This window comes from Canis lupus, chromosome 21, assembly GCF_048164855.1.
Source record: "Canis lupus baileyi chromosome 21, mCanLup2.hap1, whole genome shotgun sequence".
NCBI lineage: Eukaryota > Metazoa > Chordata > Mammalia > Carnivora > Canidae > Canis > Canis lupus.
This window is the reverse complement of record NC_132858.1, coordinates 14,214,495-14,240,788: the sequence shown is the minus strand read 5'-3', so window position 1 is coordinate 14,240,788 and position 26,294 is coordinate 14,214,495. Positions and strand designations below refer to the sequence as shown.

Genomic DNA, 26,294 nt, shown 5'->3' with positions numbered 1-26,294 from the left:
GCCGCTGCGTGCGTGCGCGCGCGCCGCGGGCGGGCCAGTGGAGCCGGCGGCCCTGGCACGTGATCCGGGAGCGGCTCGGTCGCTTGGTGGCTCGGTCTGTCTGTCCGTCCGCGGGTGCCATCATGGCGGACGCAGCCAGTCAGGTGCTCCTGGGCTCCGGCCTCACCATCCTGTCCCAGCCGCTCATGTACGTGAAGGTGCTCATCCAGGTATGAGTCGTCGCCATCCCCTTCCCCGCCCGGCGCCTCGTTCGGTCGCCGCTGCCCTCGGCGCTTGGCGATCGGCTCCAGCCTTCCCGGGCCTTCAGTCCCCGGAGATGCTCCTTCCCTGCTGCTGCCCCTTCCTTCCCCGCGGGCACAGCTTGCACTGCCCGCGGCTCCCGTTGTACTGCCCGTGGGCTTTCCCCAGGTCTCGCCTCCCTGCCTAAGCCGGGAGGCCGGATCCTTTCCCCGCAGCCAACTGCCGTCCTGCTCTGCCCATCCCGGTGGCTCCCGTGAACTTTGTTTTTTCTTCCCTGAGGTTGGTCCTGGCCAGTTGCCACCACAAGCTTCCCAGCCCTCCCCTCCTGCCTCTCAGAAATCAGCATTCACCTCCTCCTCCGCCCCAAACGCAGGACATGAGATCTGTTAAAAACCAATTTGAAATTCGAGGGGAGCCAACACTTTATTAGCCTTTTTTTTTTTTTCATTTTTATTTGCTACTGTTACTGCTGCTGTTCTGTTCCGAGATTTTAGCCCCAGATACCCAGGTAAACACAAAAAGCTCATTCAGAAGTGAGAATGGAGTGGTTGCTGATTCAAATTTCAGGTTTCACACTGAGCTCACTGAGCGCTCTCCAGCCACAGCCCATGTGGCTCATGACAGTGAAAATCACATCTGTCTGGGCTGGGAATAGTTCAGATGGAAGAGTTCAAGCATTTATGTTAGTTTCTGATCTACTGTAAAATAATCCGAAGCCGTATTTTATATTCACAGGCAAGTAAGTCAGGTTTTAACTGATGATACACTATTTGATAGTATTTTTAATTGCCTTTCTAGAATCCCCTGTGATGGGCATGCCATTCATTTTTTTAGACCTTTGTTGAGCGTTGACATAATTATGTCATGCGTTGTACCAAAAAAAGGAGCAGTTGTTAGAACCCCTGTCCTTCCTTTCCATCAGAAATATGCAAGACGCTAAAGAGAGCCACATTTCTTATTCAGCAGTTGATGCTGCTCCAAATTATGTGTTACTTGGTTGACCCATTGGATTCAGGTTCCATATGTAAAAGGCTACTACATTTTAACTAAGAACAAAACTTTGAGATGTGCTGTGACATCTAAAAGAGAATAGGCACATTTGTAGCTAGATCATGTCTTGAAGCGACATTTTGCAGTCAATCTCATAGGAGCCCATTACTCAGTACTTCTTCTATGTATTGCCAAGTGTCTTAAGGGTTTTGGTGTAATTTCCAAATACTCAGTTTTAAAAATAGTGGTATGGTAACACTCTCAGGGAGTTCAGTCAGGAGTTACTTAATTGAGCAGGTTAAGAATCACAGTAATAGCGAGTCAAAACCAAGTCCTGTGGCACTCATTCTCTAAAGTTTCCCTTTAGCACTAAAAATGCTGAATATACTGTAAAAATAAAATGATAATTGTTAATTCTAATATGGTCGTCATTGGATTGTTTTTTTTTTTTAATATTCTTTTTTTTTAATTTTTTTTTTTTTATTCATTTATGATAGTCACAGAGAGAGAGAGAGAGAGAGAAAGGCAGAGACACAGGCAGAGGGAGAAGCAGGCTCCATGCACCGGGAGCCCGATGTGGGACTCGATCCGGGGTCTCCAGGATCGCGCCCTGGGCCAAAGGCAGGCGCCAAACCGCTGCGCCACCCAGGGATCCCGCGTCATTGGATTGTTAACGACAGTCTGCTTGTTGAACATGGCTTATACTTATTTTCTAGTTGTATCTGCATTTGCCTTTTGAGTGTTTCATCCTGCTAGACAAATACAAAGTTGATGGTGGCTTAGTCTTCTGTTTTGTCCAAATATTAAAAAATGCTTTTGTGATGCTTGGCTCAGTGGGTATAGCATGTGTCTCTTTACCTCCCACTTCATGAGTTCAAGCCCCACATTGGGTACAGAGATTACTTAAAAAAAAAAAAATGTGTTACAGGGGCACCTGTGTGGCTCAGTTAGCTGGGCATCCCAACTCATGGTTTCAGCTCAGGTCGTAATCTCAGGGTTGTGAGATTGAGCCCCTGTAGGGCTCCATGCTCACTGTCAAGTCTACTTGAGATTCTTTCTCCCTTTCCCTCTGCCCCGCCCGCCCTCCCTCCTCCAGCAAGTGCCTGCAGTCTCTCTAAGATAAATAAATCAATCTTTTTTTTTTTTTTTTTTAAGTGTTAGATTTTCAGGCACCTGGATGGCTCAGTCATGTAAGCGTCTGCCTTCGGCTCAGGTCATGATCTCAGAGTCTTAGGATCAAGTCCCACGTTGGGCTCCAGTCCCTCATTGGGCTCCCTGCTCTGCATGGAGCCTGCTTCTCCCTCTCCCTCTACCCCTCCCCCTGTTCATGTTCTCTCTCTCTCTCAAATAAAATCTTTAAAACAAATAAAGTGTTAGATTTTTCTTTAGAAAATATTTTTGAGCCTCCTCCATAAACTGTAGCTTTCCTAATGCAAAAGTTCCCTTATTCTGTTTTCAATTTGATATTAGTCTATCTCAGCTACGTGGTTTACTTTATAGAATTTGAGCCAAAAGAAAGCTTGGAGTTTACTGAAACTAGTCTTATCATTTGACAAAGTAAGAAACTGACAAGGATGATACTTCATCATTGCCTTAGAAAACATACAGTGCATTTTAACTGGGGTTAGAAGTTATAACCTTGCGGGAGGCCTGGGTGGCTCAGCGGTTGGGCATCTTCCTTTGGCCCAGGGCGTGATCCCAGGATCCGGGATAGAGTCCTGCATCGGGCTCCTTGCAGGGAGTCAGCTTCTCCTCTGTTTGTATCTCTGCCTCTCTGTCTCTGTGTCTCATGAATAAGTAAATAAAATCTTTAAAAAAAATTTATAACCTTGCAACCAAGACATTTTGGGGAATATTGCTTAGTATTGATATATTCTCTTATTTCTAAAGGTGGGATATGAGCCTCTTCCTCCAACAATAGGACGGAATATTTTTGGGCGGCAAGTATGTCAGCTTCCTGGTCTGTTTTGTTATGGTAAGTGTTTTTGATTTATTTGGAATTTGGAGGATATTGAGGACGGTGATAGGCAGAAGTTATTGAAAGAAAAGATACAGAAACCATGTTTACATGAAATTTCTATGTAACCATTTCTTTCAGCTGGAATTTAAATCTCTGACTTGTGTTCTTAGCTCAGCACATTGCAAGCATCGATGGGAAGCGTGGGTTGTTCACAGGCTTAACTCCAAGACTGTGTTCAGGTGTCCTTGGAACTGTGGTCCATGGTAAAGTTTTACAGGTAAGAAAATCAATTAATCTTCCAAAGATTTAGATTATCTTTTATGCAGTTTGTTGTACTGACCAGGAGCAATTTCAGATGTATATTTATGACCATGGCCTTTCTTCCTCTTGAAAACATTGACTTCAAATACCCATTCTTATTTCTTTCCTGGGATACAAGGGGAATTTGTATAAAATGAAGTGATTGATTTTGATCTGCACAGCCTTCTTCCTCTGAACCAGTCATTCTGAACAGAAACACTTACCTTGATCTCCTGTGTAGCTCATTTTATTTATTTGAAGGAGGAAGGAAGCTGATTAAAATAGGCATATTTCTTTCTGAAGGTATTTTCCTCTTATTTCTAACATTACCCCTAGTAAGATCTTTTCTGATACAAACTTATTTTTTATGTATTTATTTTTAAAAACCTTTTATTTATTTATTTATTTACTTTTTAATTTAATTTATTTATGATAGTCACACAGAGAGAGAGAGAGAGAGAGACAGAGACATAGGCAGAGGGAGAAGCAGGCTCCATGCAGGGACCCCGATATGGGATTCGATCCTGGGTCTCCAGGATCGCGCCCTGGGCCAAAGGCAGGCGCTAACCGCTGCGCCACCCAGGAATCCCTATTTATTTTTTTTAAAGATTTATTTATTTATTTATTCATGATAGAGAGAGGCAGAGACACAGGCAGAGGGAGAAGCAGGCTCCATGCAGGGAGCCTGACGCGGGACTCGATCCCGGGACTCCAGGATCATGCCCTGGGCCAAAGGCAGGTGCCAAACCGCTGAGCCACCCAGGGATCCCTAAAAACCTTTTAAAGTAAGCTCCACTCCCAACATGGGGCTTGAACTCACAACCCTGAGATCACAAGTCACATGCTATATTGACTTGGGTTAGCTAGACACCCCAGAAACTTATTTAAAAAAACAAAAAAAAACAAAAAAAACAAGGTAAACATCAAAGTCAAGATAGTGGTTATTTGTGGGGAAAGGGGAGAAGATCCATACATGGGGTTTGGGGGTAATGGCAATGATTTTCCTTGACCTGGATCACGACTGTATGGATATTGGTCTTTTAATTATTTATTCCATTGTACATTTGTATCTTGTGCACTGTTTCTGCAAATGTATTATATAAATTTCGGGGGAGAAAGCCTTTTTTTTTTAAACTTCACCAAAATGTGCATCAATCTCAGGCTAGCGGTTACTTCTGGAAAGTGGGAGAAGTGAGGGGTGAAACTTTGGCTCTCTGGATCTGTGGTATTTTGTTTCAAGAAGGCCGGAGATCTGAAGCATAAAGGGCACAATGTTAACATGTTTAACCTTGGTAATGGATATGTAGATGAATTATTTTCTTGATTTTTCTTATGTTTGAAATGTTTCACAACATGTTTGTTAAAACATCAAGGTTACATTTCTTTCTCAGTGATCCTTTTGTTTTGCCATCTTCTTTTCACCTCAAATGCCAAACCTAATGATTCTGATGGTACTGGTTTCTCAGTTGTACAACTTACCGTGTAGGTCAAACAGAATGGCCCCTTATTATATTTATAAAGATGTTATGAATATAAATTCTGTACCATTTAGAACAGTCCACGGGAAGGTATTTAGCATGAGTGTGGTGGAGAATATAAAACTAGTGGATTTCTAGTTCATTATTCTGTCTCCTACTGGCACCAAGGTATGTTATCCTCTGTGCTTTAACTCAGTAAATGTAGCAGGATGTCCTAATCAAATCTATGTAATATCAACCTACATATCAGATGTCCTAAATTCCAAATGTTTACTAACTGCTTAAATAGTACTCAGCACAATCCTTCATTTACTTTGTAGGCTTTAACATTACTTCTAATGTTTTATCATCCGATGAGCACGTCTTGATTTTGTTGAACAGTTTCATGATCTCATTGGCTTAGATTTTTTTTTTAAGTTTTCATGTGAATTCCAGTTAATTAACATACAGTGTAATAATAGTTTCAGGTGTGCAACATAGTGATTCAGCACTTCTATGCAATACCTGGTGCTCATCGAAAGTGCTCTCCTTAATCCCCATCACCTGTTTCACACCTCCACCTCCCCTCTGGTCACCATCACTGTGTTCACTCTAGTTAAGGGACTGTTTCTTGGTTTGCCTCCCCCCTCCCTCTCTTTTTTTCCCCCTATGATTGTTTGTTTTATTTCTTAAATTCCACATATGAGTACTAATTGACTTAGATTTTAAATTCTCTTCAACTTTCCTTGATTTTTGAGTTGGAGAGGTTCCTCATTAGGGTCCTCACATGGAAGCTATTTCCCCCTTCAGTTGTTTTGTTATTCTTTACATGTGTTCCTTTTTTTTTTTTTTTTAAGTAAGCTCTATGTCCAGTGAGGGGATTAAACTCACAAGCCCCATAACCCTGAGATCAGGAGTTACATGCTGTACCCACTGAGTCGGCCAGTCGCCCCACTTATACTTACTCTTGTTGTCCTTGTAGGTTGAATGTGGAAACATGCTGGTGACCCATGGGTCAGAGTAATGGAGTCTTAATGGGCCCATGTTTTTGGTGGGTTGACAACTAGTCTTTTGTCCCCAGCCACACCCTCCCCTGGGCTCAGTGAAAATGTTCCCCTTACCCAAGTAAACTTGTTCCCGACAACTAGTCTTTTGTCCCCAGCCACACCCTCCCCTGGGCTCAGTGAAAATGTTCCCCTTACCCAAGTAAACTTTACATATGGAAAGGCAGCCGTTTCCTAGTCAGGGGGATCTATGGCTTTACATATGGACTTAGAGCAAAACTGTAAGTACTGCTTGAAACAATTCCTTCTGAACAGGAAGAGTGAGATAAAGTCGAGTTAACCAGGTTCCCTAAATAGGTATTTCACATGTAGCCCAGGGAAAATATAACAAGGGATTGGTACTACACTTAGTATCAAAGCAGCTTTGTGCGGTCAAGAAGAAAGACCAATTCAGGGTCGGTGAAATTGTTAGCCTTTATAAGAAAGAGTTCTGTGGAGAATGAAATTGAATTCTGTTCAGAATAATGTAGAAAGGACAGGTAGACAATTTTACTAAAAATGAGTGAGAATTTTTAAATATAACTGAAACTATTAGAATTACTCTAACTGAAGACATGGAATTTGACCCCAAAGCATCATTTTGCTTAGTCTTGACATTTGTTCTCTTTCTTATGATTTTTTTTTTTTTTATCTTTTTACAAAAGAGGGATCCCTGAGTGGCTCAGCGGGTTGAGCGCCTGCCTTCGGCCCGGGGTGTGATCCTGGAGTCCCAGGGTCGAGTCCCACTTCGGGCTCCCAGCATGGAGCCTGCTTCTCCCTCTGCCTGTGTCTCTGCCTCTCTCGCTCTCTCTCTGTGTCTCTCATGAATGAATAAATAAAATATTTTTAAAAAAATCTTATCTTTTTAATCTGGTAGGACAAGTGGCTTGGTTGCTGCTTATATTTCACTAGCCCATCTTCTATTTCTCAAATACCCCACAAATAATATTTCCTCTTCAAATATAGTCTAAACTCTGGCAGTATCCAGTATTCTAGAAGAGAACAAAATCTCTCTCGCTTGTTTTAGAAACAGATCCAAAAGGAAAAGTGAGGCGATTTTAGCTATTGAGACTTGGCACCAATTCTCTGTTGTTTTGTACTGTGAAGGAAAGAGCCTTGCCCTAATTTGGTATTGGTACTACTTCTGTTTTGTAAATGAGGTAAAATCAGCACATAACTTTAAGTTTCAGGTGTACAACATTATTATTTGACATATGTATTCATTACAAAGTGATCTTCTGGTTACCATCCATCATCATACATTTGACCCCATCCCCATTTCACCCTTCCTTTCTGGCAACCTGTTCTTTCTGTCTGAGTTGGTTTGGTTTGGTTTATTTGTTTAGATTCCACATGTGAATGAAATCACAGCTTGCATCTTTCTCTTTCTACATTAATTTCATTTAACTTGATACCCTCAAGGTCCACTCGTGTTGTCCCAAATGGCAAGATTTTCTTTTTTAATGGCTGAGTGATATTTCATTTTGTGTGTGTGTATGTGTGTGTGTATATATAATTTCCATATCCATTCATCCATCAATGGCCATTTTAGGTTGTTTCTATATCTTGGCTATTGTGAATAATTTTGCGTATATTTTATCAAATTAGCGTTCATATTCTTCAGATAGCTAGCCCAGAAGTAGAAAAGCTGAATTTTACGATAGTTCTTTAAAATTTTTTTTATTAAGTGAATATGCGCAGTGTGGGGCTTAAACCTCACAACCCCAAGATCGAGTCAAACTCTCTACCAACTGAGCCAGCCAGTGCCTATGATAGTTTTATCCTTAACTTTTTGAGGAATGTCCAAACTTTTCCACAGTGGCTATACCAGTTTACATTCACATCAACAGTATCGGGGTTCATTTCTCTCCACATCATCTTTAACACTTCTTTTCGATGATACCCAGTTTATTATATATATATATATTTTTTTTATTTAAAGATTTTATTTATTTATTCATGAGAGACACAGGCAGAGGAAGAATCTGGCTCCATGCAGGGAGCCCGATGTGGGACTCGATCCTGGGTCTCCAGGATCACGCCCCGGGCTGGAGGCGGCGCTAAACCGCTGAGCCACCCAGCCTGCCCAGACAATAACCAGTTTAAATGGTGTGAGGTGATATCTCATTGTGGTGTTGGTTTGCATTTGCCTGATGATGAGTGATGTTGAACATCTTTTCATTTGCCTTTTGGCCATCTGTGTATCTTCTGCGAAGAAATGTATATTCAGATTCTCTGCCCATTTTTTAATCAGGTTGTTTGGCGTTGGTCCTGCTTTTTCATGAAAAAACTCAGGCTTTTTCCATAGCCTTAGTGCTAGGCTATGTTTTTACCAGCTTATTTTTGCTAAATGTGTGCGTGTAGTAAATAATGCCCTTGGATTTTTATTCGGATTTGTTTTCCTGTTTCTTCTTTTAGATGTGTTTTCATTTGCTCATTCCTCTGGCTGGCTAATGCCTTACTTAGCAATGAGATTATCTTAGAGATACTTCTTTCCATTGATTAATTAGAAATAGAAATTATTGGGGACACCTGGGTGGCTCAGTGGTTGAGCATCTGCCTTTGGCTCAGGGCATGATCCTGGAGTCCTGGGATCAAGTCTCGCATCGGGCTCCTTGCATGGAGCCTGCTTCTACCTCTGCCTGTGTCTCTGCCTCCCTCTCTCTCTCTGACTCTCATGAATAAATAAATAAAACCTTAAAAAAATTATTGGAGATACCCAGCCAAAAAACCCAACATGTTTTATTCTCATTTTATGTCCTCTCCCGGTGACATTGTGACAGCCCTAATCCTCCTTTCTTTTCTTTTCTCTTCTTTGTAGCATTACCAGGAATGTGACAAGGTCGAGGTATGTTGGAGCTGACTTATGCATGAGCCCCTCTCCCTTGCAAGTTATTATTGCTATTTGGTCCTCTTTAGGAGAAAGGGACAAGCACTAGGCGCCTGGGTGGCTCGGATGGTTAAGCGTCTGCCTTCAGCTCAGGTCGTGTCCCAGGGTCCTGGGATCGAGCCCTTCAGCCCCTCAGCAGAGAATCTGCTTCTCCCTATCCCGCTGCGTCTTTCCCTGCTCGTGTTCTCTCTCTATCTTTTTGTCTCCAATGAATAAATAACATCTTTTAAAAAAAAGAAGGAACAAGCAGTCAATTCCCCTTTCATTTCAGTGAGTGTTGGCATACATGGTGACCACCAGTTTGAACAGTTCTATTTAAAACCATCAAGATAGGAGCATCTGGCTGGCTCAGTGGAGTGTGCAAGTCCTGATCTTGGGGTGGGAAGTTCGAGCCCCACGTCATATGTAGAGATTATTTTTAAAAAACAAAATCTTGGGGCACCTGAGTAGCTCAGTCAGTTAAACGTCTGCCTTCAGCTCAGATCAAAATCCCAAGGTCCTAGGATCGAGCCCTTCATTGGACTCCCTGCTCTGTGGGGAGCCTGCTTCTCTCTCTGCCTGCTCTTCCCCCTGCTTGTGCTTGCTCTTTCTCATTCTCACTCGCTTGCTCTCTCAAATAAATAAAATCTTAAAAAAAAAATCCTTGGGGGCGCCCAGGTGTCTTAGTCATTTGAGCATCTACCTTTGGCTCAGATCATGGTCCCAGGGTTCTAGGATTGAGCCCCACGTTGGGCTCCCTGCTCAGTGGGGAGTCTGCCTCTCCTTCTCCCTCTCCGTCTCCCACTCATGCAGGTGCGCATGCGCTCTCTCTCTTTCTCAAATAATGCTTTAAAAACAAAATAAAAGCTTTTTTTAAAAAATGACAATAATAAATACAGCCATTAAGATATCTATCTTCTTTCATTTTGATATCTAGGATTTAGGCTCTGGAAATGTACAGAAAGAAGTCACACCTTCCTTTGACCAAGTTATCAAGGAGGTAAGAGACTGATTATTTCCTATGCTCTTTCTCTGAAACACAGTGTATACACTATGGCAGTTTGTGAAATCAGTATTATCAGGCCTATATGTTCAGTGTTTATTCCAAATGAAATTAGACCTTCAATTTAATTTAGGCTTTTCTACATGTATATCGTAAAAAAGAGAAAAAAAGCATTGCTTGCTATTTGAATTAGATGCATTTCTTTTTTTTTTTTTTTTTTTTTTTTAATTTATTTATGATAGTCACACACACAGAGAGAGAGAGAGGCAGAGACATAGGCAGAGGGAGAAGCAGGCTCCATGCACCGGGAGCCCGACGTGGGATTCGATCCCGGGTCTCCCGGATCGCACCCTGGGCCAAAGCTAAACCGCTGCGCCACCCAGGGATCCCTGAATTAGATGCATTTCAAGGAAACTAATTTTGTCCGCTCATCTTTAAAATCAAAGAGGTTGGGACGCCTGGGTGGCTTAGCGGTTGCGCGTCTGCCTTCGGCTCGGGACGTGATCCCAGAGTTCCCGGATCGAGTCCCACATCGGGCTCCCGGTGCATGGAGCTTGCTTCTCCCTCTGCCTGTGCCTCTGCTTCTCTCTGTGTCTCTCATGTATAAATAAATCTTTAAAAAAAATTTTTTTTAAATTTTTTATTTACTTATGATAGTCACACAGAGAGAGAGAGAGAGGCAGAGACACAGGCAGAGGGAGATGCAGGCTCCATGCACCGGGAGCCCGACGTGGGATTAGATCCCGGGTCTCCAGGATCATGCCCTGGGCCAAAGGCAGGCGCTAAACCGCTGCGCCACCCAGGGATCCCTAAAAAAATTTTTTTTTAAGAAATAAAATTGAAGAGGTTTCTACTGAAAGTATTCTTCTAATAGGGGTGTAGACCTCTGGCACAGTGGTGCTAAACCCAGTGGCTAGGCCCTTTGTGTGTTGTATATTACCTATCAGGAGATGTTCTTATAGCATTATTCTGACCCGTAATTGTTCCTCATACCCATTTCCCACTCCCTTCTTATGCCATTTGTTTCATGCCTGACTTAATATTTATGGCTTTCAAAGCTGCTCTTTTATTTCTTAGTCTCTACATTGTCTAATTGTCTTTAGTGAGATCACAGTCTTGTAGTAAATGCTGCTTTCTAAAATATACCTTTCAAAAGAAGCAGGTCTAGATGTCAAATGAATCAACTGTTTTCTGTCAATTTTCTACTTTAATAAAAAAGTAGAACTATGGAATGCCTGGGTGGCTCAGTGGTTGAGCGTCTGCCTTTGGCTTGGGGCATGATCCTGGAGTCCCAGGATCGAGTTCCACATCAGGCTTCCTGCATGGAACCTGCTTCTCCCTCTGCCTATGTATCTGCCTCTCTCTCTCTCTGTGTCTCTCATGAATAAATAAATAAAATCTTAAAAAAAAAAAAGAAAGAGTAGAGTTATATGTATTAATATGTTTTCTTAACTTTAATTACCCCATCCTGTCCTATGGGCTCTTCTCAAGACTATCATCGGCATGGGGTTAGGGATGTCTTAACTAGATGATCGAGGATAATGTTTATTTTTTTTTAATTTTTTTAAAATTCTTATTTATTTATGATAGTCACACAGAGAGAGAGAGAGAGAGGCAGAGACACAGGCAGAGGGAGAAGCAGGCTCCATGCACCAGGAGCCCGATGTGGGATTCGATCCCGGGTCTCCAGGATCACACCCTGGATCAAAGGCAGGCGCCAAACCGCTGCGCCACCCAGGGATCCCGAGGATAATGTTTAAATGCATAAATGGATAATTGACCTGCTGTATTCACAACCTACCTCCTAAATGTTGAATATTTAATTTTCTTTGCTACTTCTTTACAGAGTCCTGAACAAGAGAGAAACTAAGATAAATAGCAGCTCTAAGATACTACACAGTTACGGGGTTGTGGTGGAAAAACAATTCAAAGTTGTTTTGTTGGCACAGATTAAACAAACAGAGCCTGACATTTGTATAACGTAGATATCAGAATCTCTGAAATCGTTCACAGCAAGAAAGCAACTTAAAAATCTAACAGGTCTCATAGTTTCATTTCAACTTGGTTATTGTTTGCTAGTGACTCTCCTCTGTTTTGTTTTTGTTTTTGTTTTTTTTTCAATCTATAAAATTGAGAACATAACAGAAATCTGCTTTGCGCATCAATTTTGAGAAATAACCATAACCGAAATCTGTGAGTTAAAGGTATGAGAGGATGACAGTTTATTTTATTGTATCACATTCAGGGTAGGAGTGCTGTGTCGCCCACATCACTTCTCACAGGAATTTGAGTGTCATTTGTTTAGATTTCAGAAGTATGTGTTGATTGTTTCTAGACAACTCGAGAAATGATGGCCCGTTCCGCTGCTACCCTCATCACACATCCCTTCCACGGTAGGTTTGCAGTTGGTAACTGAAATCTGATTTGTTACCTTACTTTTCATAGCATGCTCTCCCCTGACAGCTTAGATAGGTTGGTACGGGAATTCACTAAAGAGCCTTGCCTGCATGTTTTTTTGTTTGCTTGTTTTGGCATTTATCCAGCTTATCCAGAGAGCAAAGTGTCTTTAGATGGAAAAACCTTTTTTCTTTTTCAGGGCTATCAAAATTTATCTCGACGTAGTTTTAAAAAATCTTTTCTCTATGTTCTGCAGTGATCACACTGAGATCTATGGTACAATTCATTGGCAGAGAATCCAAGTACTGGTAAGCATTTTTGTTTTCAAAGAGATCTATTGAAAAAACAAACAAAAAAAACCAGAGATCTATTGAAGTGCCTTACATTTTTATGGTTCCTTAAGAGTTAACAGAACAAAATGATCTATCATTTGATCTGTGCAAAAGTGAACAAACAAAAAATGGTAAAATAGAAGAAAATGGCCCAGATTTAAGAGCTTATTACCCAGGATCTCAAGAGTAAGTTGCAGAGCCACTGAAGCCAAAATTCACCCTGACTCCATGTGACTACACCCTTAGGTAGTAATACCTCCACTTCTGTCTCCAAATTCAGCTATCTTTGCAGAGTGTAAGTGGCAGAAAAGGGAGTGGGATATAAATTTCCTTGTCAAAAGTGATAATAAGAACTTTTTTTTACTAGCTCCAAAATAATCCTCATGTATTTTTGCTTTTCCATCTTTTATACCTAGTGGACTTTATGACTCCATAGTAACCATCTATCGCGAAGAGGGCATCCTAGGATTTTTTGCGTAAGTAAATTGTTGATTTACGTATGCAGTTATTTGTGGGAGTGGAAAGCTTTAATGAGAATCAGGGCACAACTCCTGGCTTAACTTCTATTAAAGCTCCTTTTTAAAAAAAAAAAAAAGACTATTTATTTATTTATGAGAGACACACAGAGAGAGTGAGAGAGAGAGAGGCAGAGACACAGGCAGAGGGACAAGCAGGCTCCATGCAGGGAGCCTGACGTGGGACTCAATCCCAAGACCCCAGGATCACCCCCTGGGCTGAAGGGGGTGCTAAACCGCTGAGCCCCCAGGCTGCCCTATTAAAGCTCTTCTTATTTTATTTTTTTAAAGCTCCTCTTACTTTAATTCTCTTGTAAAGATCCCAAAATTTTGCTTGTGGGTATCTAAAACATTGGAAATTAGTGTTTTGTTTGGGAGTTTTTGTTTTGTTCAATTCCGTTAAAATTTTGTTAAATTAATTCTAAGTTTCTGGGATCCCTGGGTGGCTCAGTGGTTTGGCGTCTGTCTTTGGCTCAGGGCGTGATCCTGAAGACCCAGGATCAAGTCCCACATCAGGCTCCCTGCATGGAGCCTGCTTCTCCCTCTGCCTATGTCTCTGCTTCTCTCTCTCTGTGTCTCTTATGAATGAATAAATAAATAAAATCTTTAAAAAAATTTAATTCTAAGTTTCTACCTTTATAATAAGTTCCTAATGATGTACAGTTGATAAACTGGGGAAACTTAGTTTTTGAAAAATGGGAAAATTCTCTTCCTTACCCTGAGAGTAATACATTTTTGTAAGGCTGTGTTCGTTCCCTTGGGTTTCCTTTGGAAGAACTTAGACTACCATCTCATTCTTTTATTAACAACAGAAATTATTGAATTTAAATAAAATATTAATTAATTAATTAATTAATTTATTTATTTATTAAAAAACAGAAACTAGAAATGGTCCTTTTTCATTTTCAGTGTTTCCAAGTAAGCATTTTTATTTGCACGTCATAGCCTGGGAGGGGGCACCTGGGTCACTCAGTTGGTAGACCATGTAGCTCTTGATCTCAGGATTGTGAGTTCAAGCCCTACATTGGGTATGGAGGCTATTCTTATTTTTGAGATTAGAAAAAGTTAGCGTTCTGCAAAGTTCATTTGCTGCCAGTCACGCACCTGTAAGTGGCATTTGAACCCGGTCTCTGGTCTGTGGGGTGATTTCATCCTGCTGCTCCATGCTGCCTCACCAAGGCCACTCAGGCCCTGGGAATATGGTTTTTGGTGTCCCTTACTTCTTTCTTTTTGGGCCATTCCTGTTTTGTAATTTTGGTGTCATTTTCAGCGTTGTCAAATTTGAATATCATGTAGCTTAGCTAAAATCGTATTTGAGACTCTTCTCCAAAACCGGTACATTTTTGTTCCCCTGCTCATATTAATAGTAAGGTGAGCCACTGGGTGTAGTAGCTTTGAGGGGTGTAGCCAGCCTACATTTGAAAAATGGGAATGAAAGTCAGTACAGATTAATCTCAAATACAGTTAATTAACTATAATGAACTAGTTAGGGCTAGCTTCTGGCAGTGTCTTCTCAGTTCTCTAGAAGACTGAAATCTCTCTTTGAGAAGTGTTTGTATTGAGTAGATTATCTCTTCACTGATCACGTTTCTTGGTTCTTCTTATTTTTATTGTTTCTTCATGTAGGGGTCTTATTCCTCGCCTCCTAGGTGACATCATTTCTTTGTGGCTCTGTAACTCACTGGCCTACCTCGTCAATACCTATGCACTGGACAGTGGGGTAGGTTGTGATCTTGATAATATGTACTGGTGTGGACTTTATTGTTTTCACAGGGCAGCTTGGTTAGCTTTACAGTAAGGTGGTTGGGGTGCCTGGCTGGCTCAGTCAGTAGAGCATGTGACTCTTCAACTCAGGATTGTGAGTTCAAGCCCCAGGTTCAGTATAGAGTCTTTTTAAAAACACAAAAAGAGGATAAAGTGGGACTTTGTTACAATTTGCCGTACTCATCGATATATGGCTAAACATTATCAGTCAAGTTTTTAAAGGCTCATGGGATGGCCTATACTATTTACCATAGAAAGATGCACCTAAAATTTCCCTAGAGTATATGAGTAAGCCTAAGAAATCTAGCCCTATCTCTGTGCTGGAGATCGCATCTGTATTGATAGGTAATTTTCAAGGACACTGTGAAGGGAGACAGTTTTATAGCATAGCAAGGGTATATTTCACCTCATCTGTAGTGTTAAAGGGACTCCTGGTTTGGGCTTTTTAGAAACCTCAGCCTAGGAGGTTTTGAGAATTGGCCTTCCCTGGAAGCTATGGGCTTCTCTATACACAGGCAGCCCTATAGCATGATGGGAAATAGAACACACAGAGGGAGGACTGAACCCACGCTGTGTCCCTCTAGAGTACGGAGACTGGTCTCTTCAGCATCTGGAACACAGGAACACAGCTGGGCACATATCCCTCAGATAACACTACAACTGTCATTTCCAAGGATTGGGTTTCTAGGACTTGGGGAAAGGTTACCAGTCTCCCTGCCCTTTTTTTTTTTTTTTTTTTTAAATCCTGGGGCTATTACATTTGTTCCTCAGCCATCATAGTCATGTGAATTTGTCTCCTCATGTTGAATCAAGTTGATCATTTTGTCCACTCCCTTTTTATACTCATTGGTATGTTATGTTTTCATCTCAAAATTAATTTTTGGGCTATCAGATAAACTAAAAATTTAAAGATAGAATATATATTGATGTGGTTGGTGGCAGTTCGCTGTTAACATCATCTTACTTTTTTTTTACTCATTCTAATAAAGGTTTTCTTCCTGTTTTAGGTTTCTACCATGAGTGAGATGAAGAGTTATTCCCAAGCTGTCACAGGAGTGAGTTTTTCTTTAAATCCTCTTAACCTTCTAGGAAGAGTTGTGTTTTGTTTTGTTTTCTTTTAACTTTTACTTGGGTCATGTGTCATCACTACTTCAAAGCAACCAGGTGATGTCTCCCAGGAGAGTCTCCTAAGTTTATTAATGTTTGTCATAGGTGAGAATAACACAGGGTCCCTGTGTCACAGGAATGGCACTGACAAGCCCACGTGGTTTGGTCTGTTCAGCTTTTGTGGGGCATGTGGGCGTTTCTCACCACAGCTGTGCCCCCAAGTCTCAGGCCTGCTTCCCACCGCACCCTGCTGGTCCTGCCCCGAAGAGCTTCACCCTCTTGAGTCATGCGGAGTCTTCCAGTAGTTAACTTCTGAGGCAGCTTCCATCATCTTTGGAAGGACATTCACATTTTCTTACTGTTTCCAGGTTTTTTTTTTTTTCTTTTTTTTAATGCTTTGTTGTATTTAATTGCATTTACTTTTTCTCTTAAATAATGTGGTTCAGTTTACTGGAAAGAAGTCTCAGTCACAAGAAAAGCCTTCTGGCCTTTTATTAAATTATTTATTAAATTGCAGCAGTATGTTAGGAGGAGGCATCCAGGTTCAAAAATGTGTAATTTCATTTTTCTTGGGTTGCTGAGAAAGCAAAGCCAGTGTTGGAGTATTGACCACAATGGCATTAGAACTTTAAGGGAGAAGAAAGAAGAAACTAAAGATGCAGAATGGCCTAATAACTTAGCTGTCTTTTTACCACTTTACAGTTTTTTGCCAGTATGTTGACCTATCCCTTTGTGCTTGTCTCTAATCTTATGGCTGTCAACAACTGTGGGTAAGTGCCTTGTATTTCCTATGCTGGTAGTTGGCTGCCTGTGTATGTCTGACAGGTAGAGCAGTCCAGGAAAGAGTTTTGGGGAAGAAAAGTACAATTGGTGCCATTACTAGGTTTCCTAAATGTTTTCTCTATGTGCTCCATGCAGCATCAATGGCATCAATTTGTATTATAAGCAGCCACTTCATATCCTCTTAGAGAGGGCCATAAAGGCTATTTCTCAAGTACTTACAGATAGCATACACTTACCTATAGTTTAGGTCCTATTCTGGAAAGGCAGGATTGTGATTAAATTACTCTATTTACACATCTATCCTTTATTTTAAACCTATGTCCTTTTTATGAAAGTTACAAAGGTTATGTCATGGATTGAATGGCAGCCTGTATACAATGTTTTTCCTAGAAGGCCCATAGAAAAAATAAGTCTTAAAGATAGAAAATTTAGGAAATTTAGGTCCATAAAAAGTTTCTCTTTTTCTTTTTTCTCACAGAAAGTTTCTTAACCTTTGACTGTATTGGTTGGGAAGAGTGGGTGGTGATCTGGTGGCGGACGTCACTGACTTCCAGCTTCTAGATGCCAAGTGCCTGCGCCACTTTGGGCAGAAATCTTGTCTTGTGTTTAATTCCAGACTGTTCCTGTACAGTCCCTGACACAGCCATTAGACTTGTTTTCAAACAAAATGCTAATTAGAATTAGCCCCTGTGGAGTTTTGAAGATAGCTATCGTATTTGATGTCATGTCTCATTCTTTTTGTTTTGTGATCAATAGGGCAGCGGCCACATTTTAGCCCAAGACACACTTTAAGGATGAGTTGAATGTCATACTATTCCTTAGAAATTTTTTAGGGAGGAAGTGATTATGGGTTATACCTGTGTAAGGCATGTAGTCACCACAGTTTGTTTTTTAAGGATTTTATTTATTCATGAGAGACAGAGAGAGAGGCAGAGACACAGGCAGAGGGAGAAGCAGGCTCCATGCAGGGAGCCCGATGTGGGACTCAATCCTGGGACTTCAGGATCATGCCCCAAGCCAAAGGCAGACGCTCAACCACTGAGCCACCCAGGCACCCGTCACCATAGTTTAGATGCATTATTGTTCTATTTAGGTTCTTTTGAACACCATCTAATTTTTAAATCCCTTTTCCCTGCATTTTAATTATATAATTGCTAGGTTCTGAATTGTATTCATTCTCAAATTAAAAACCCAGATTTAGAAAATCCATAACTGGTTGGAGTTTCTGTTTACTTGCTGTTTCAAACCTAAACATGAGGGGCACCTGGTTGGCTTAGTTGGGGGAGCATGGAACTCTTGATATCCGGGTTGTGAGTTCAAGCCCCACATAGGGTGTAGAGATTACTTAAAAATTTTTTAAAAAGGGCAGCCCGGTGGCTCAGCGGTTTGGTGCCGCCTTCGGCCCAGGGCGTGACCCTGGAGACCTGGGATCGAGTCTCACGTCGAGCTCCCTGCGTGGGGCCTGCTTCTCCCTCTGCCTGGGCCTCTGCCTCTCTCTCACTCTTTCTCTCTCTGTGTCTCTCATTAATAAATAAATGAAAATACACTTTTAAAAAAAATCATAAAAAAGGCACCTAAATATGAGGAAGGGAAATCCTTTTTGGATGCTTGTTCTTTTCCCCGCTCCAATACAATTGTTCCATTGGAACTAAAATTGACTCTTGGGGAGCTTTCTAGGTAGGAGAATATTTTGACAGAGATTTATGGAACTCTTGAGAGAAAGCTTTGGAAACATTAATTGGAATAGCTAATCTTTTCTTCCCCCCCCCTGTTTCAGGCTTGCTGGTGGATCCCCTCCTTACTCCCCAATATATACTTCTTGGATAGATTGCTGGTGCATGCTACAAAAAGAGGTACTTCTGTCTCAGTCTCTCTCTCTCTCTCCCTCTCCATTCCTCCCTCCCCCTTCACCCCTCCTCTCTCTCATATTTGATTTTATCTTGTTTGTGTTTTCTTAAACAACATCTCTGGAATCCCGAGTTAATTTTTATAGATTACTCTCTAGCTACCAGTCACTGTACCCTTTACAGTGTTCTGTGTTTCACTCCAGCATAGTTGTAGAATGTGCTGCTTAGAAGTCATCAGGAGTAGTAATGAATTAAGAAGCCCTAGATGTGATCTAGAAGCTTCTTGACCGATCACATTCAAGTTACTAATAGGGTCTGGGTAGACAGTTACCCTGCTTGTTAAAATGATGGCCGCAATGTCAGGTTATTTTTTTTCTAATCTCACCTTTTTGTAACTTCTCAGAATCGCCTTATATATTCATGTGTTTCCCTAAAGTATAGTAGAGAGGAAACTGAGAAACAGGAAATTGTTTGTTTATGACATTGTCACAGTGATGATGATGGAGCTGGTCTCTTACTTTTAATTTTTTTAGAGAATGATCTTGTCCAGACTCCAGTTTCTTCTTTATTATTGCTGTGAGGTATGTCATCTGCAACCAGAAATTCTCAGTCTAGATAAAGCTTTATTAGGAACCTAAATAATGGGTGGCTGTGTGCTAAATTCAGCACAGGATCACTTTAAATGGCTAGCAGCTTAAAGCTGCTTTTAAGTGGGAAGCACTTTTTCAAGGATTGTAAAAGTGTATAAGGAATCCCTTTGTCACATTATAGCACTAGTAATGCATGTGAGAAAGGCCTCTGTTCACAGCCCAGGCTTCCTCAGCCTGAACTCCAAATAAAAAAGCCTAAGTGCTGTTTTTGCTCAGCATGCATGCCAGGCCAGCAGGCCCCTATGTGAATCCAGGCTAGAACACTTTAGTGATTTCCATACAGACCCACCATGAACATTCTGCGTTTCGTTCTGAGTCTTACACTCTCTATTGGGGAATCTCCTGTTGTGTTCCCCATTTAAAAGGAAAAGTGGCCCTTCTTTCCCTACTTTCTAACTAACCCTCTACTGTAGAAAGAAAGAAAGAAAATGTATTAGGGTATCAGACACCTTACCTAGGGAGTAATCAGTCCCCTAAATGCTTAGGACAATAGCAAATCTGGATGGGGTATTTACTGTGTATCAGGCATTGTGCTGAGAGCTTCGCATGTATCAGCTCTTATAATCCTCAAAATAACCATATGAGGTTAGGTACCATTCTTTTTGTCCCACTTCATATCTGAAGAAACTAGGACTTTGAACCATTAAATAACATGAATTATATAACCCAGTGTTACACAGCCTGTATTTGTGAGAGCAGGATCTAGGTGCAGTCTCACTTCAGAGTCTGTTCAATTAAGCTTAACAACATTATGACCTAATTGTGAGATTCTATTATCCTTTCTAGAGATCTGACCATTCTGGGTGAAAGCTAGCCCTTAGCGAGCAATGGGACTGTCTCAGCACTTTATATGATTGACTCATTTGATAACCCAGCCAGAGTCCAAACTGGGAGTTCTCTCTAAGCAAGTGAGATGCTTGCCTCATCCCCATGGCACACCTGTAGTTAGTTTCACGAAGCTTTGTCGCAGTTGGAGTGCATAGTGCTTCTCCCTAGTGAGAGCCCTGGGCGAGTCCTGGCCCTTTCAGTGGGTCTCCAGAAATATGTCTGGTTGCATCTCTCTGCTGATTTGGACTGGCTGACCTTGTGTTCACACTAGACTTTTATTTGTTTCTATTTTATTTTTTTTCCAGGGAAATATGAGCCGAGGAAATAGCTTGTTTTTCCGGAAGGTCCCCTTTGGGAAGACTTATTGTTGTGACCTGAGAATGTTAATTTGAAGATGTGGGGCAGGGACAGTGACATTTCTATAGTCCCAGATGCACAGAATTATGGGAGAGAATGTTGATTTCTATACAGTGTGGCGCGCTTTTTTTAATAATCATTTAATCTTGGGAAAATGGAGGTGTTCAGTGTCTGCCTTTTTTGTTCTTTTTCCCAGCACTACATAATTTACCACTGATGGTCCCCTTCTGTTATTCTGAAACGGGACGTTTTTGCTCCAGAGTCCTTATTTAAATAGGGAAGAAAAAAAAGTTTAATTTTACAAGAGGTATAGGCAGGTTTTCATGTGATTTGAATCTTAATTTTAAAGCTTTGTAAAATTGTAAGGCTTTCTCAAGAAAGAAAGAATTCCATAAAACTTAAGAAATATAATAAGGTAAATTACTTGGGAGATTATTAATTACCTTTCTTTAGTAGACCCTAAAGCCTCAGCATCCATCAGAATCTGCCTCCCATTAAATGCTTCTAAGCACGTTTGATTAACTCTGTCTCTCATCCTTCAAAAAAAAAAAAAGAATCTATTGCTAAATTACCCTGGAAAATCTCTCCACTGGGTATCCTCTCCTTCAGTCTCTTACTGCAAAGTAACAAATTGTTGCCAACAACAAAAACAAAGGGAAAATTACAGAGAACAAGCAAGATTTGGAAAGGAAGCCATAATAGCTTCCTCCCTCCCACCCGGCGACCACGCAAAAGAAACTCTTGTCGTAAAAATATGAGAAGCAAATACTGTAGCAGTAGCCTCTTCTGTAAGAGTGAAGTCTTTATATATCAGATTTTCTGTACAGATTATCATCTTACAATCTTTTCTTCAGTTTTTAATTTTCATTTTTGTTGTTGCAGAAGGTGAGTAATTTGCTTTTCCTTCCTACCTGGTAATGCACACTTAGATCCACAGGGCACTTAGGATATTGACCACCTCGCATGTCATACTCTCAGGCATGTTAGCATTCATAGGAGAAAAAAAATACCATTTTAGAGGGAAATAATTTCAACTCAAGCATAAAGCTCCTATTTACTCAGGCCTTTATAAAGCAGGTTCAAATGCTCTAGGATGAGAAAGCATATGGTTTCACTAATTTAATCCACTGGGATGTTGCCAAATGACTAAGCACTTAATTTGCTGCTTCTCAGACTTCTCTATCAAAAGAGCAGCGCCCATAATATTAGAGTGAGCATGCAGGGGTCTCCTCTCTCCCTCAGGGTTTAGGAATACAGCCTGAAGCTCATGAGAAGCCTACCTTGAAATGTCTTTGATGTCTCTTAACTGTCTCAAAAAGTAATGTAAATTTTATATTCTATTCAATATTATCTGCATTTGTTTTAATATAAAAATGTTTTGCATTACCCACTTTTTCCCCCCAAAAAAACCTTCAGTAAAGATGATCTAGGAAAATGTGCCATGTTTATTATCCTGTGGCTTCTGTGCTTTTTCCTAGTTGAGAAGCTTAGTGGACTATAAGCACTATCTGCCACCAGAGGGCACCAGGGCTTTGGTTTTGCCTGTGCAAGTTGGGCCATGAAGGATTTTAGGAAGTAGTGTCCAGTGAGTCTGACTTCCTCCAAGCTACAGATCCAATAAGGGTACTTATACCAGTGGCCCTCCATAAAATTACATAGGCTGTTAGCGGTCAAACATCTAAAATTTATTCAAGGGTTAAACACATGCAGGGACTTTTAAGGTTCACCTGCAAAAATAATAAACAGATTCCTGTGTAAATAAGAACTGAGATAAGGATCATCTAGTAAGTTGCATCTGTGAAACTGGGTGGGTGGTTTGCCCTGGCAGTGCTGAGGTGAGTTGCCAAGAAATAATCCCCCAGGAAGTGTGATGGTCATTGAAGCCTTGATTGAAGAAAAGAATCTGGGGGTTTCCTACAACTTTTGGAGTGACTATAAAAATAGCAGGGCATAAAAGCAGCCTTAAGGTGAAAGAAACTTTAAACATAGCCCTATATGGGGCACCTGGGTGGCTTAGTCGGTTAAGATCTGACTCTTGATCTCAGCTCAGGTCTTTATTTTTTTTTTAATTAATTAATTAATTTTTTTCAGCTAAGGTCTTGATCTCAGGGTCATGAGTTTGAGGCCCAGGATGGGCTCCACGCTGGGCATAGAGCCTGCTTAAAAAACAAAAAACATAGCCCCACGTTCCAGCTTCTTACTGAACCTAAACACAACCTTGGTTTCTATAGTTTTCTACTCTAAAAATACCCTCCTTTCCCTCTCTGCATTGAGATTGTCCCTGTACGGTGAGATTCCATCCTAGTATAGTCTCTCAGTCCTCCCAGCCAGGTGAGGTCGGCTTCTAAACTCCTCTCCTTCAAGGCTTGTAATTACAGTACAAACTAGTCTGACAAAATGGAAACTGCATCAGTGCTAAGTTCAAGGCTGACACAGCAGTAGCATTACTTCTCTCTGATCTGAAAATCAGGGTGGGGCGAGGTCGGGGTGAAAATCCTATTTAGCCCTTTAAAGCAGGCCCACCAAAACGGCAGCTTTGCTGGACTTAGAAAAAGTAGCCTGTCCTGTCGGAGTCCATGCAGTTGGTCAGGTGAAGGTGCCGTGGCCGGTTAAAGGAGCAAGAAGAAAAAAAAACATTGGGAAGGAATGAAAGTAATGACTATTGAGCCTGTTGTGTAAGTTTTAATTCTCGGAATCTTTAGTAGAGTAGGTATCCCCACTTCATTTTTTTTGTTTTTTTTTTTGTTTTTTTTTTGTTTTTTTTTTTGTTTTTTTTGGTATCCCCACTTCAGAAGGAAAGAAAAAATTTAGGAATAAGGAAAATTAGTAACTCATTCAGAATTACATAAATAATTCCAAGTTGGATTCACACCTGAGCCTTTTGAATCCAAGGTATGTTTTCTGCTTTACGGAGGCTGTGAAATGCTGAGAAGAAAGTAGCTACGGGACCAGCTAAGTAATTCAGCCATGTAAGCAAAAAGGCCCTGCATTTTGGTCAAAGCAGTGAAACCAACAAATATGCCGCCCAGAGTAGAGTAGACTGGTCTTAAATCAGGAAAGACCACACCTCTGCCTCTGCAGAACCAGAGAGGTAAAGCAGTCGAGACTTGATCGCCATTGCTTTTCTTGACCATTTTGATAGTTTATGCAGATGGAAGGCTGAGTTATTATATCCTGCAGATCCCTAGGAACACCATCAGTCCATGTGTGTGGACTTTCCGCTACATTTGGGGGATTACAGTTCTTGATGTGTCAATTCCTCTGGTGGATTCTTCTAGAACATTCTTGTATATTGACCGGGTTCATTCAGACTGCCTCCTTTTTTTTCTTTTTTTTTTTTTCTTTTTTTTTTTCAGACTGCCTCCTTAACTGTGCCATAGTGATTTATATCTTTGGAAGTTTTTATCTTTTAGATATAAACAAAGACGTGTGTTTTATCTCTTTGCAAAGATTTTTAGGCTTACCTAAGGATGTCACATGTAACCTCTCATTTTTTTCTCCCTCTACCAATCCCTCATCTTACTGTCTTCAGATGAGTCTTGCATTTTGGTTTTTGTCTTGGAAACTTGTGAATGAAAGATTCTTCTGTCATCAACCAAAAAATACCCCCTTTCAGGAAAATATCTTTGGTAATAGCGATTAATTTTCTAAGGCAACTGCGACTGTTTTCCTTCCAACCACCTCTGTGTGTGACAATCAGCTTCCTTATCTGTTTGCTGGAGAAGGCCCCCTAGCAATGCATGTGTTCAGCCTCCCCAGCAGGCGCTGCTAGTTCCCCACCATTGCATGGCTAGGAGACAGAATCTGAAAAGCCCATTTGTCCTTCGTCTTGTAAGTGGATTCGATTCCTCTGTAGTCCAGACCCCAAATGTCCTGGGGACCAGTTAGACAGATTTTGCATTAAAACCACAACTGGGGCAGCCCGGGTGACTCAGTGTTTTAGTGCCACCTTCAGCCCAGTGCCTGATCCTGGGGACCTGGGATCGAGTCCCATGTCAGGCTCCCTGCATGGAGCCTGCTTCTCCCTCTGCCTGTGTCTCTGCCTCTCTCTCTCTCTCTCATCTCTCATGAATAAATAAAATCTTAAAAAAAAAAAAAAAAAAAAAAACACAACTGTTCTGGAACCGACATACTGCAACCCTGAAAAAGAATGTTCTCAGATAGATGCAGATCAGTAGCAAACACCAAAATGTGGGAGAACAAACAGTTTTTCAGAGGGTGGCAAGGGAAAGAGGGAGAGAAACAGAAATAGGACCCAGAGGTTCTCTTCAAGATTCGCCACCTTCCTGAGAGGGAGAGCAAGTAACGAAACCAACCTTGCCCTTCCCAAAGTCTGCAATATGACAATGGATAAGAGAGTTTTCTAGCAGCACCAGCTCCTTCCTTGCTCAGGCAGCCGGAAGAATGGATTCTTCTCTGGTAATGCCACATTTTCATGGAAAAGTTATTAGGTTTTGCAGTTTATTTCCAGAGTAGCGTAAGGAGCCAGAGGTTAGGTAAGGACAAGAGAGAAAGTACCTACTTGCTTCCTAGCCAGTCTGGGGCCCTGCCCTCATGGCGTCAAAAGACTGGAGAGAATGTGCTTTGGCTGAAAGGAGGGTGAAAACTGAAAGAACAGAGCCGCACCTAACTTCAGGCGGCTCACCTCCCCCTGGAACACAGTTCCAGTGCCGGTCCCCCACCCCCACCCCCACCCCAGGGACCCACATTTAGAGTTTGGGAAGGCAGTGCCCTGATTATCAAGGGCTCAGCCTGTGCACGGACCTATGCTGGAGGCAGCGGGGGTCCAGAGGCGTGTGATAAATCCGTCCCAGGCGCTGGCTGGGCAGCGAGGGAGGGGTGCCGCATGGCAAGGACGGAAAGGCCAGGAATGTTGGGAGGATTAAGTGGAACCATGTGTGGAACAGCAAAGCCTGGTCGGTTGGAAGGGCCCTCCCGAATCTCCGCGCTCACTGGTGGTGTGCACAGAGCAGCGGGCACCAGCAGAAGCTGAAGCCACGCTCACATCTTCGGGGGAGCTCAGGCAAGACTTTATGAAAGAGTAGCATTTGAGTTGGTTGTTTTTTTTTGTTTTTAAGGAGAGTGAGGCTCCTGAGAGCAATTTCCCATGCTGTCAATTAGCAGCCCCACCAACTTGGGCAGTTGCTTGAACTGAAGCCCCGAGCTCCTCATCCCTAAAATGAGAATACTAGCTCTCTTGTGGTGAGTGTTAAGGTTAGAGCAGTGCCTGAGGGAGTACCTTTGGAATCGGGAATTGCTATTTAATTTGAAGAGGGGAGGGGTACTTTAGGAAAATAGACCGTACAGATGAGGTCACAGGCCCCAGTGTCCTGACCTGTCCCCAGCGCTGCGCTTCTGGCTCAGAAGGAGCACCCAGAACGGGACCTAACACGTGGCACTCTCTAAGCCTTTGTGGACTGACTGGACCTGAGGACCTGGAGGATTCTCGGACAGGTAGATCTCAGACCCCCGTCCCCAGGCCTGCCGTGGTGGTACATGTATATGCAAAGGTGACCAAACCCCTCATGGTGGCCCTGTTTCCCCTGACTACATACCCTGGAGATGACCTGGCGTCCTCTCCACCCCTCCCCCTAACTCTGAGGAGTCACAGCTGGATTCTCAGAAATACCTCTTGACTTTGTCATCCCCAACCACCAGGGCCTGGGAGCCTGTCTCTGCTCTGCAGCAGCCTCCTATCTCATCTTCCTACCGCCACTGTGGCCCGGTAGGCCCTAGATAAAGCTGCAGCGCCACGGCACCCCGGCTCCCCACCCCACCCCGCCCTGGGGCAGGGCGGACACCACAGCACAGCCTTCCAGCAAGGGATCAGATGCTCTCTGGGACCCAGTTCA

The 26,294-nt window shown here is 42.0% G+C and overlaps 2 protein-coding genes across 4 annotated transcripts in view; both read left to right on the top strand.

Moving 5' to 3' along the window:
• Window positions 1-21: 21 nt before the first annotated feature.
• On the top strand, window positions 22-20,601 carry MTCH2 (mitochondrial carrier 2). 3 transcript variants are annotated; one of them, XM_072790802.1, is made up of 13 exons: window positions 22-209; window positions 3,121-3,205; window positions 3,361-3,467; window positions 8,812-8,838; window positions 9,797-9,859; window positions 12,198-12,255; window positions 12,516-12,567; window positions 13,008-13,067; window positions 14,733-14,826; window positions 15,878-15,925; window positions 16,680-16,747; window positions 18,538-18,613; window positions 20,391-20,601. In XM_072790802.1, the coding sequence occupies exons 1-13, from the start codon at window positions 123-125 to the stop codon at window positions 20,475-20,477; spliced, it is 912 nt and encodes a 303-aa protein (XP_072646903.1). In that variant the 5' UTR covers window positions 22-122; the 3' UTR covers window positions 20,478-20,601. The 3 variants fall into 3 exon arrangements, with proteins under 3 accessions (XP_072646903.1, XP_072646904.1, XP_072646905.1); XM_072790803.1 differs by lacking the exon at window positions 8,812-8,838 and having other exon boundaries at window positions 23-209; XM_072790804.1 differs by lacking the exons at window positions 8,812-8,838; window positions 9,797-9,859 and having other exon boundaries at window positions 23-209.
• The window catches only part of C1QTNF4 (C1q and TNF related 4), a 25,323-nt gene continuing 15,715 nt past the window's right edge, over window positions 16,687-26,294 (top strand). Inside the window, exons 1-2 of the mRNA XM_072790801.1 lie at window positions 16,687-16,747; window positions 18,538-18,613. The gene's annotated coding sequence lies outside the window, so the exon portion shown is untranslated. The remainder of the gene's footprint in view (window positions 16,748-18,537; window positions 18,614-26,294) is intronic.

Coding starts and splice junctions, on each gene's coding strand:
- MTCH2 (XM_072790802.1), top strand. CDS start 123: ATGGCGGACGCAGCCAGTCAGGTGCTCCTGGGCTCCGGCCTCACCATC. Junction 12,256..12,515: donor CATCACACATCCCTTCCACG/GTAGGTTTGCAG, acceptor TATGTTCTGCAG/TGATCACACTGAGATCTATG. Junction 16,748..18,537: donor ATGGCTGTCAACAACTGTGG/GTAAGTGCCTTG, acceptor CCCCTGTTTCAG/GCTTGCTGGTGGATCCCCTC.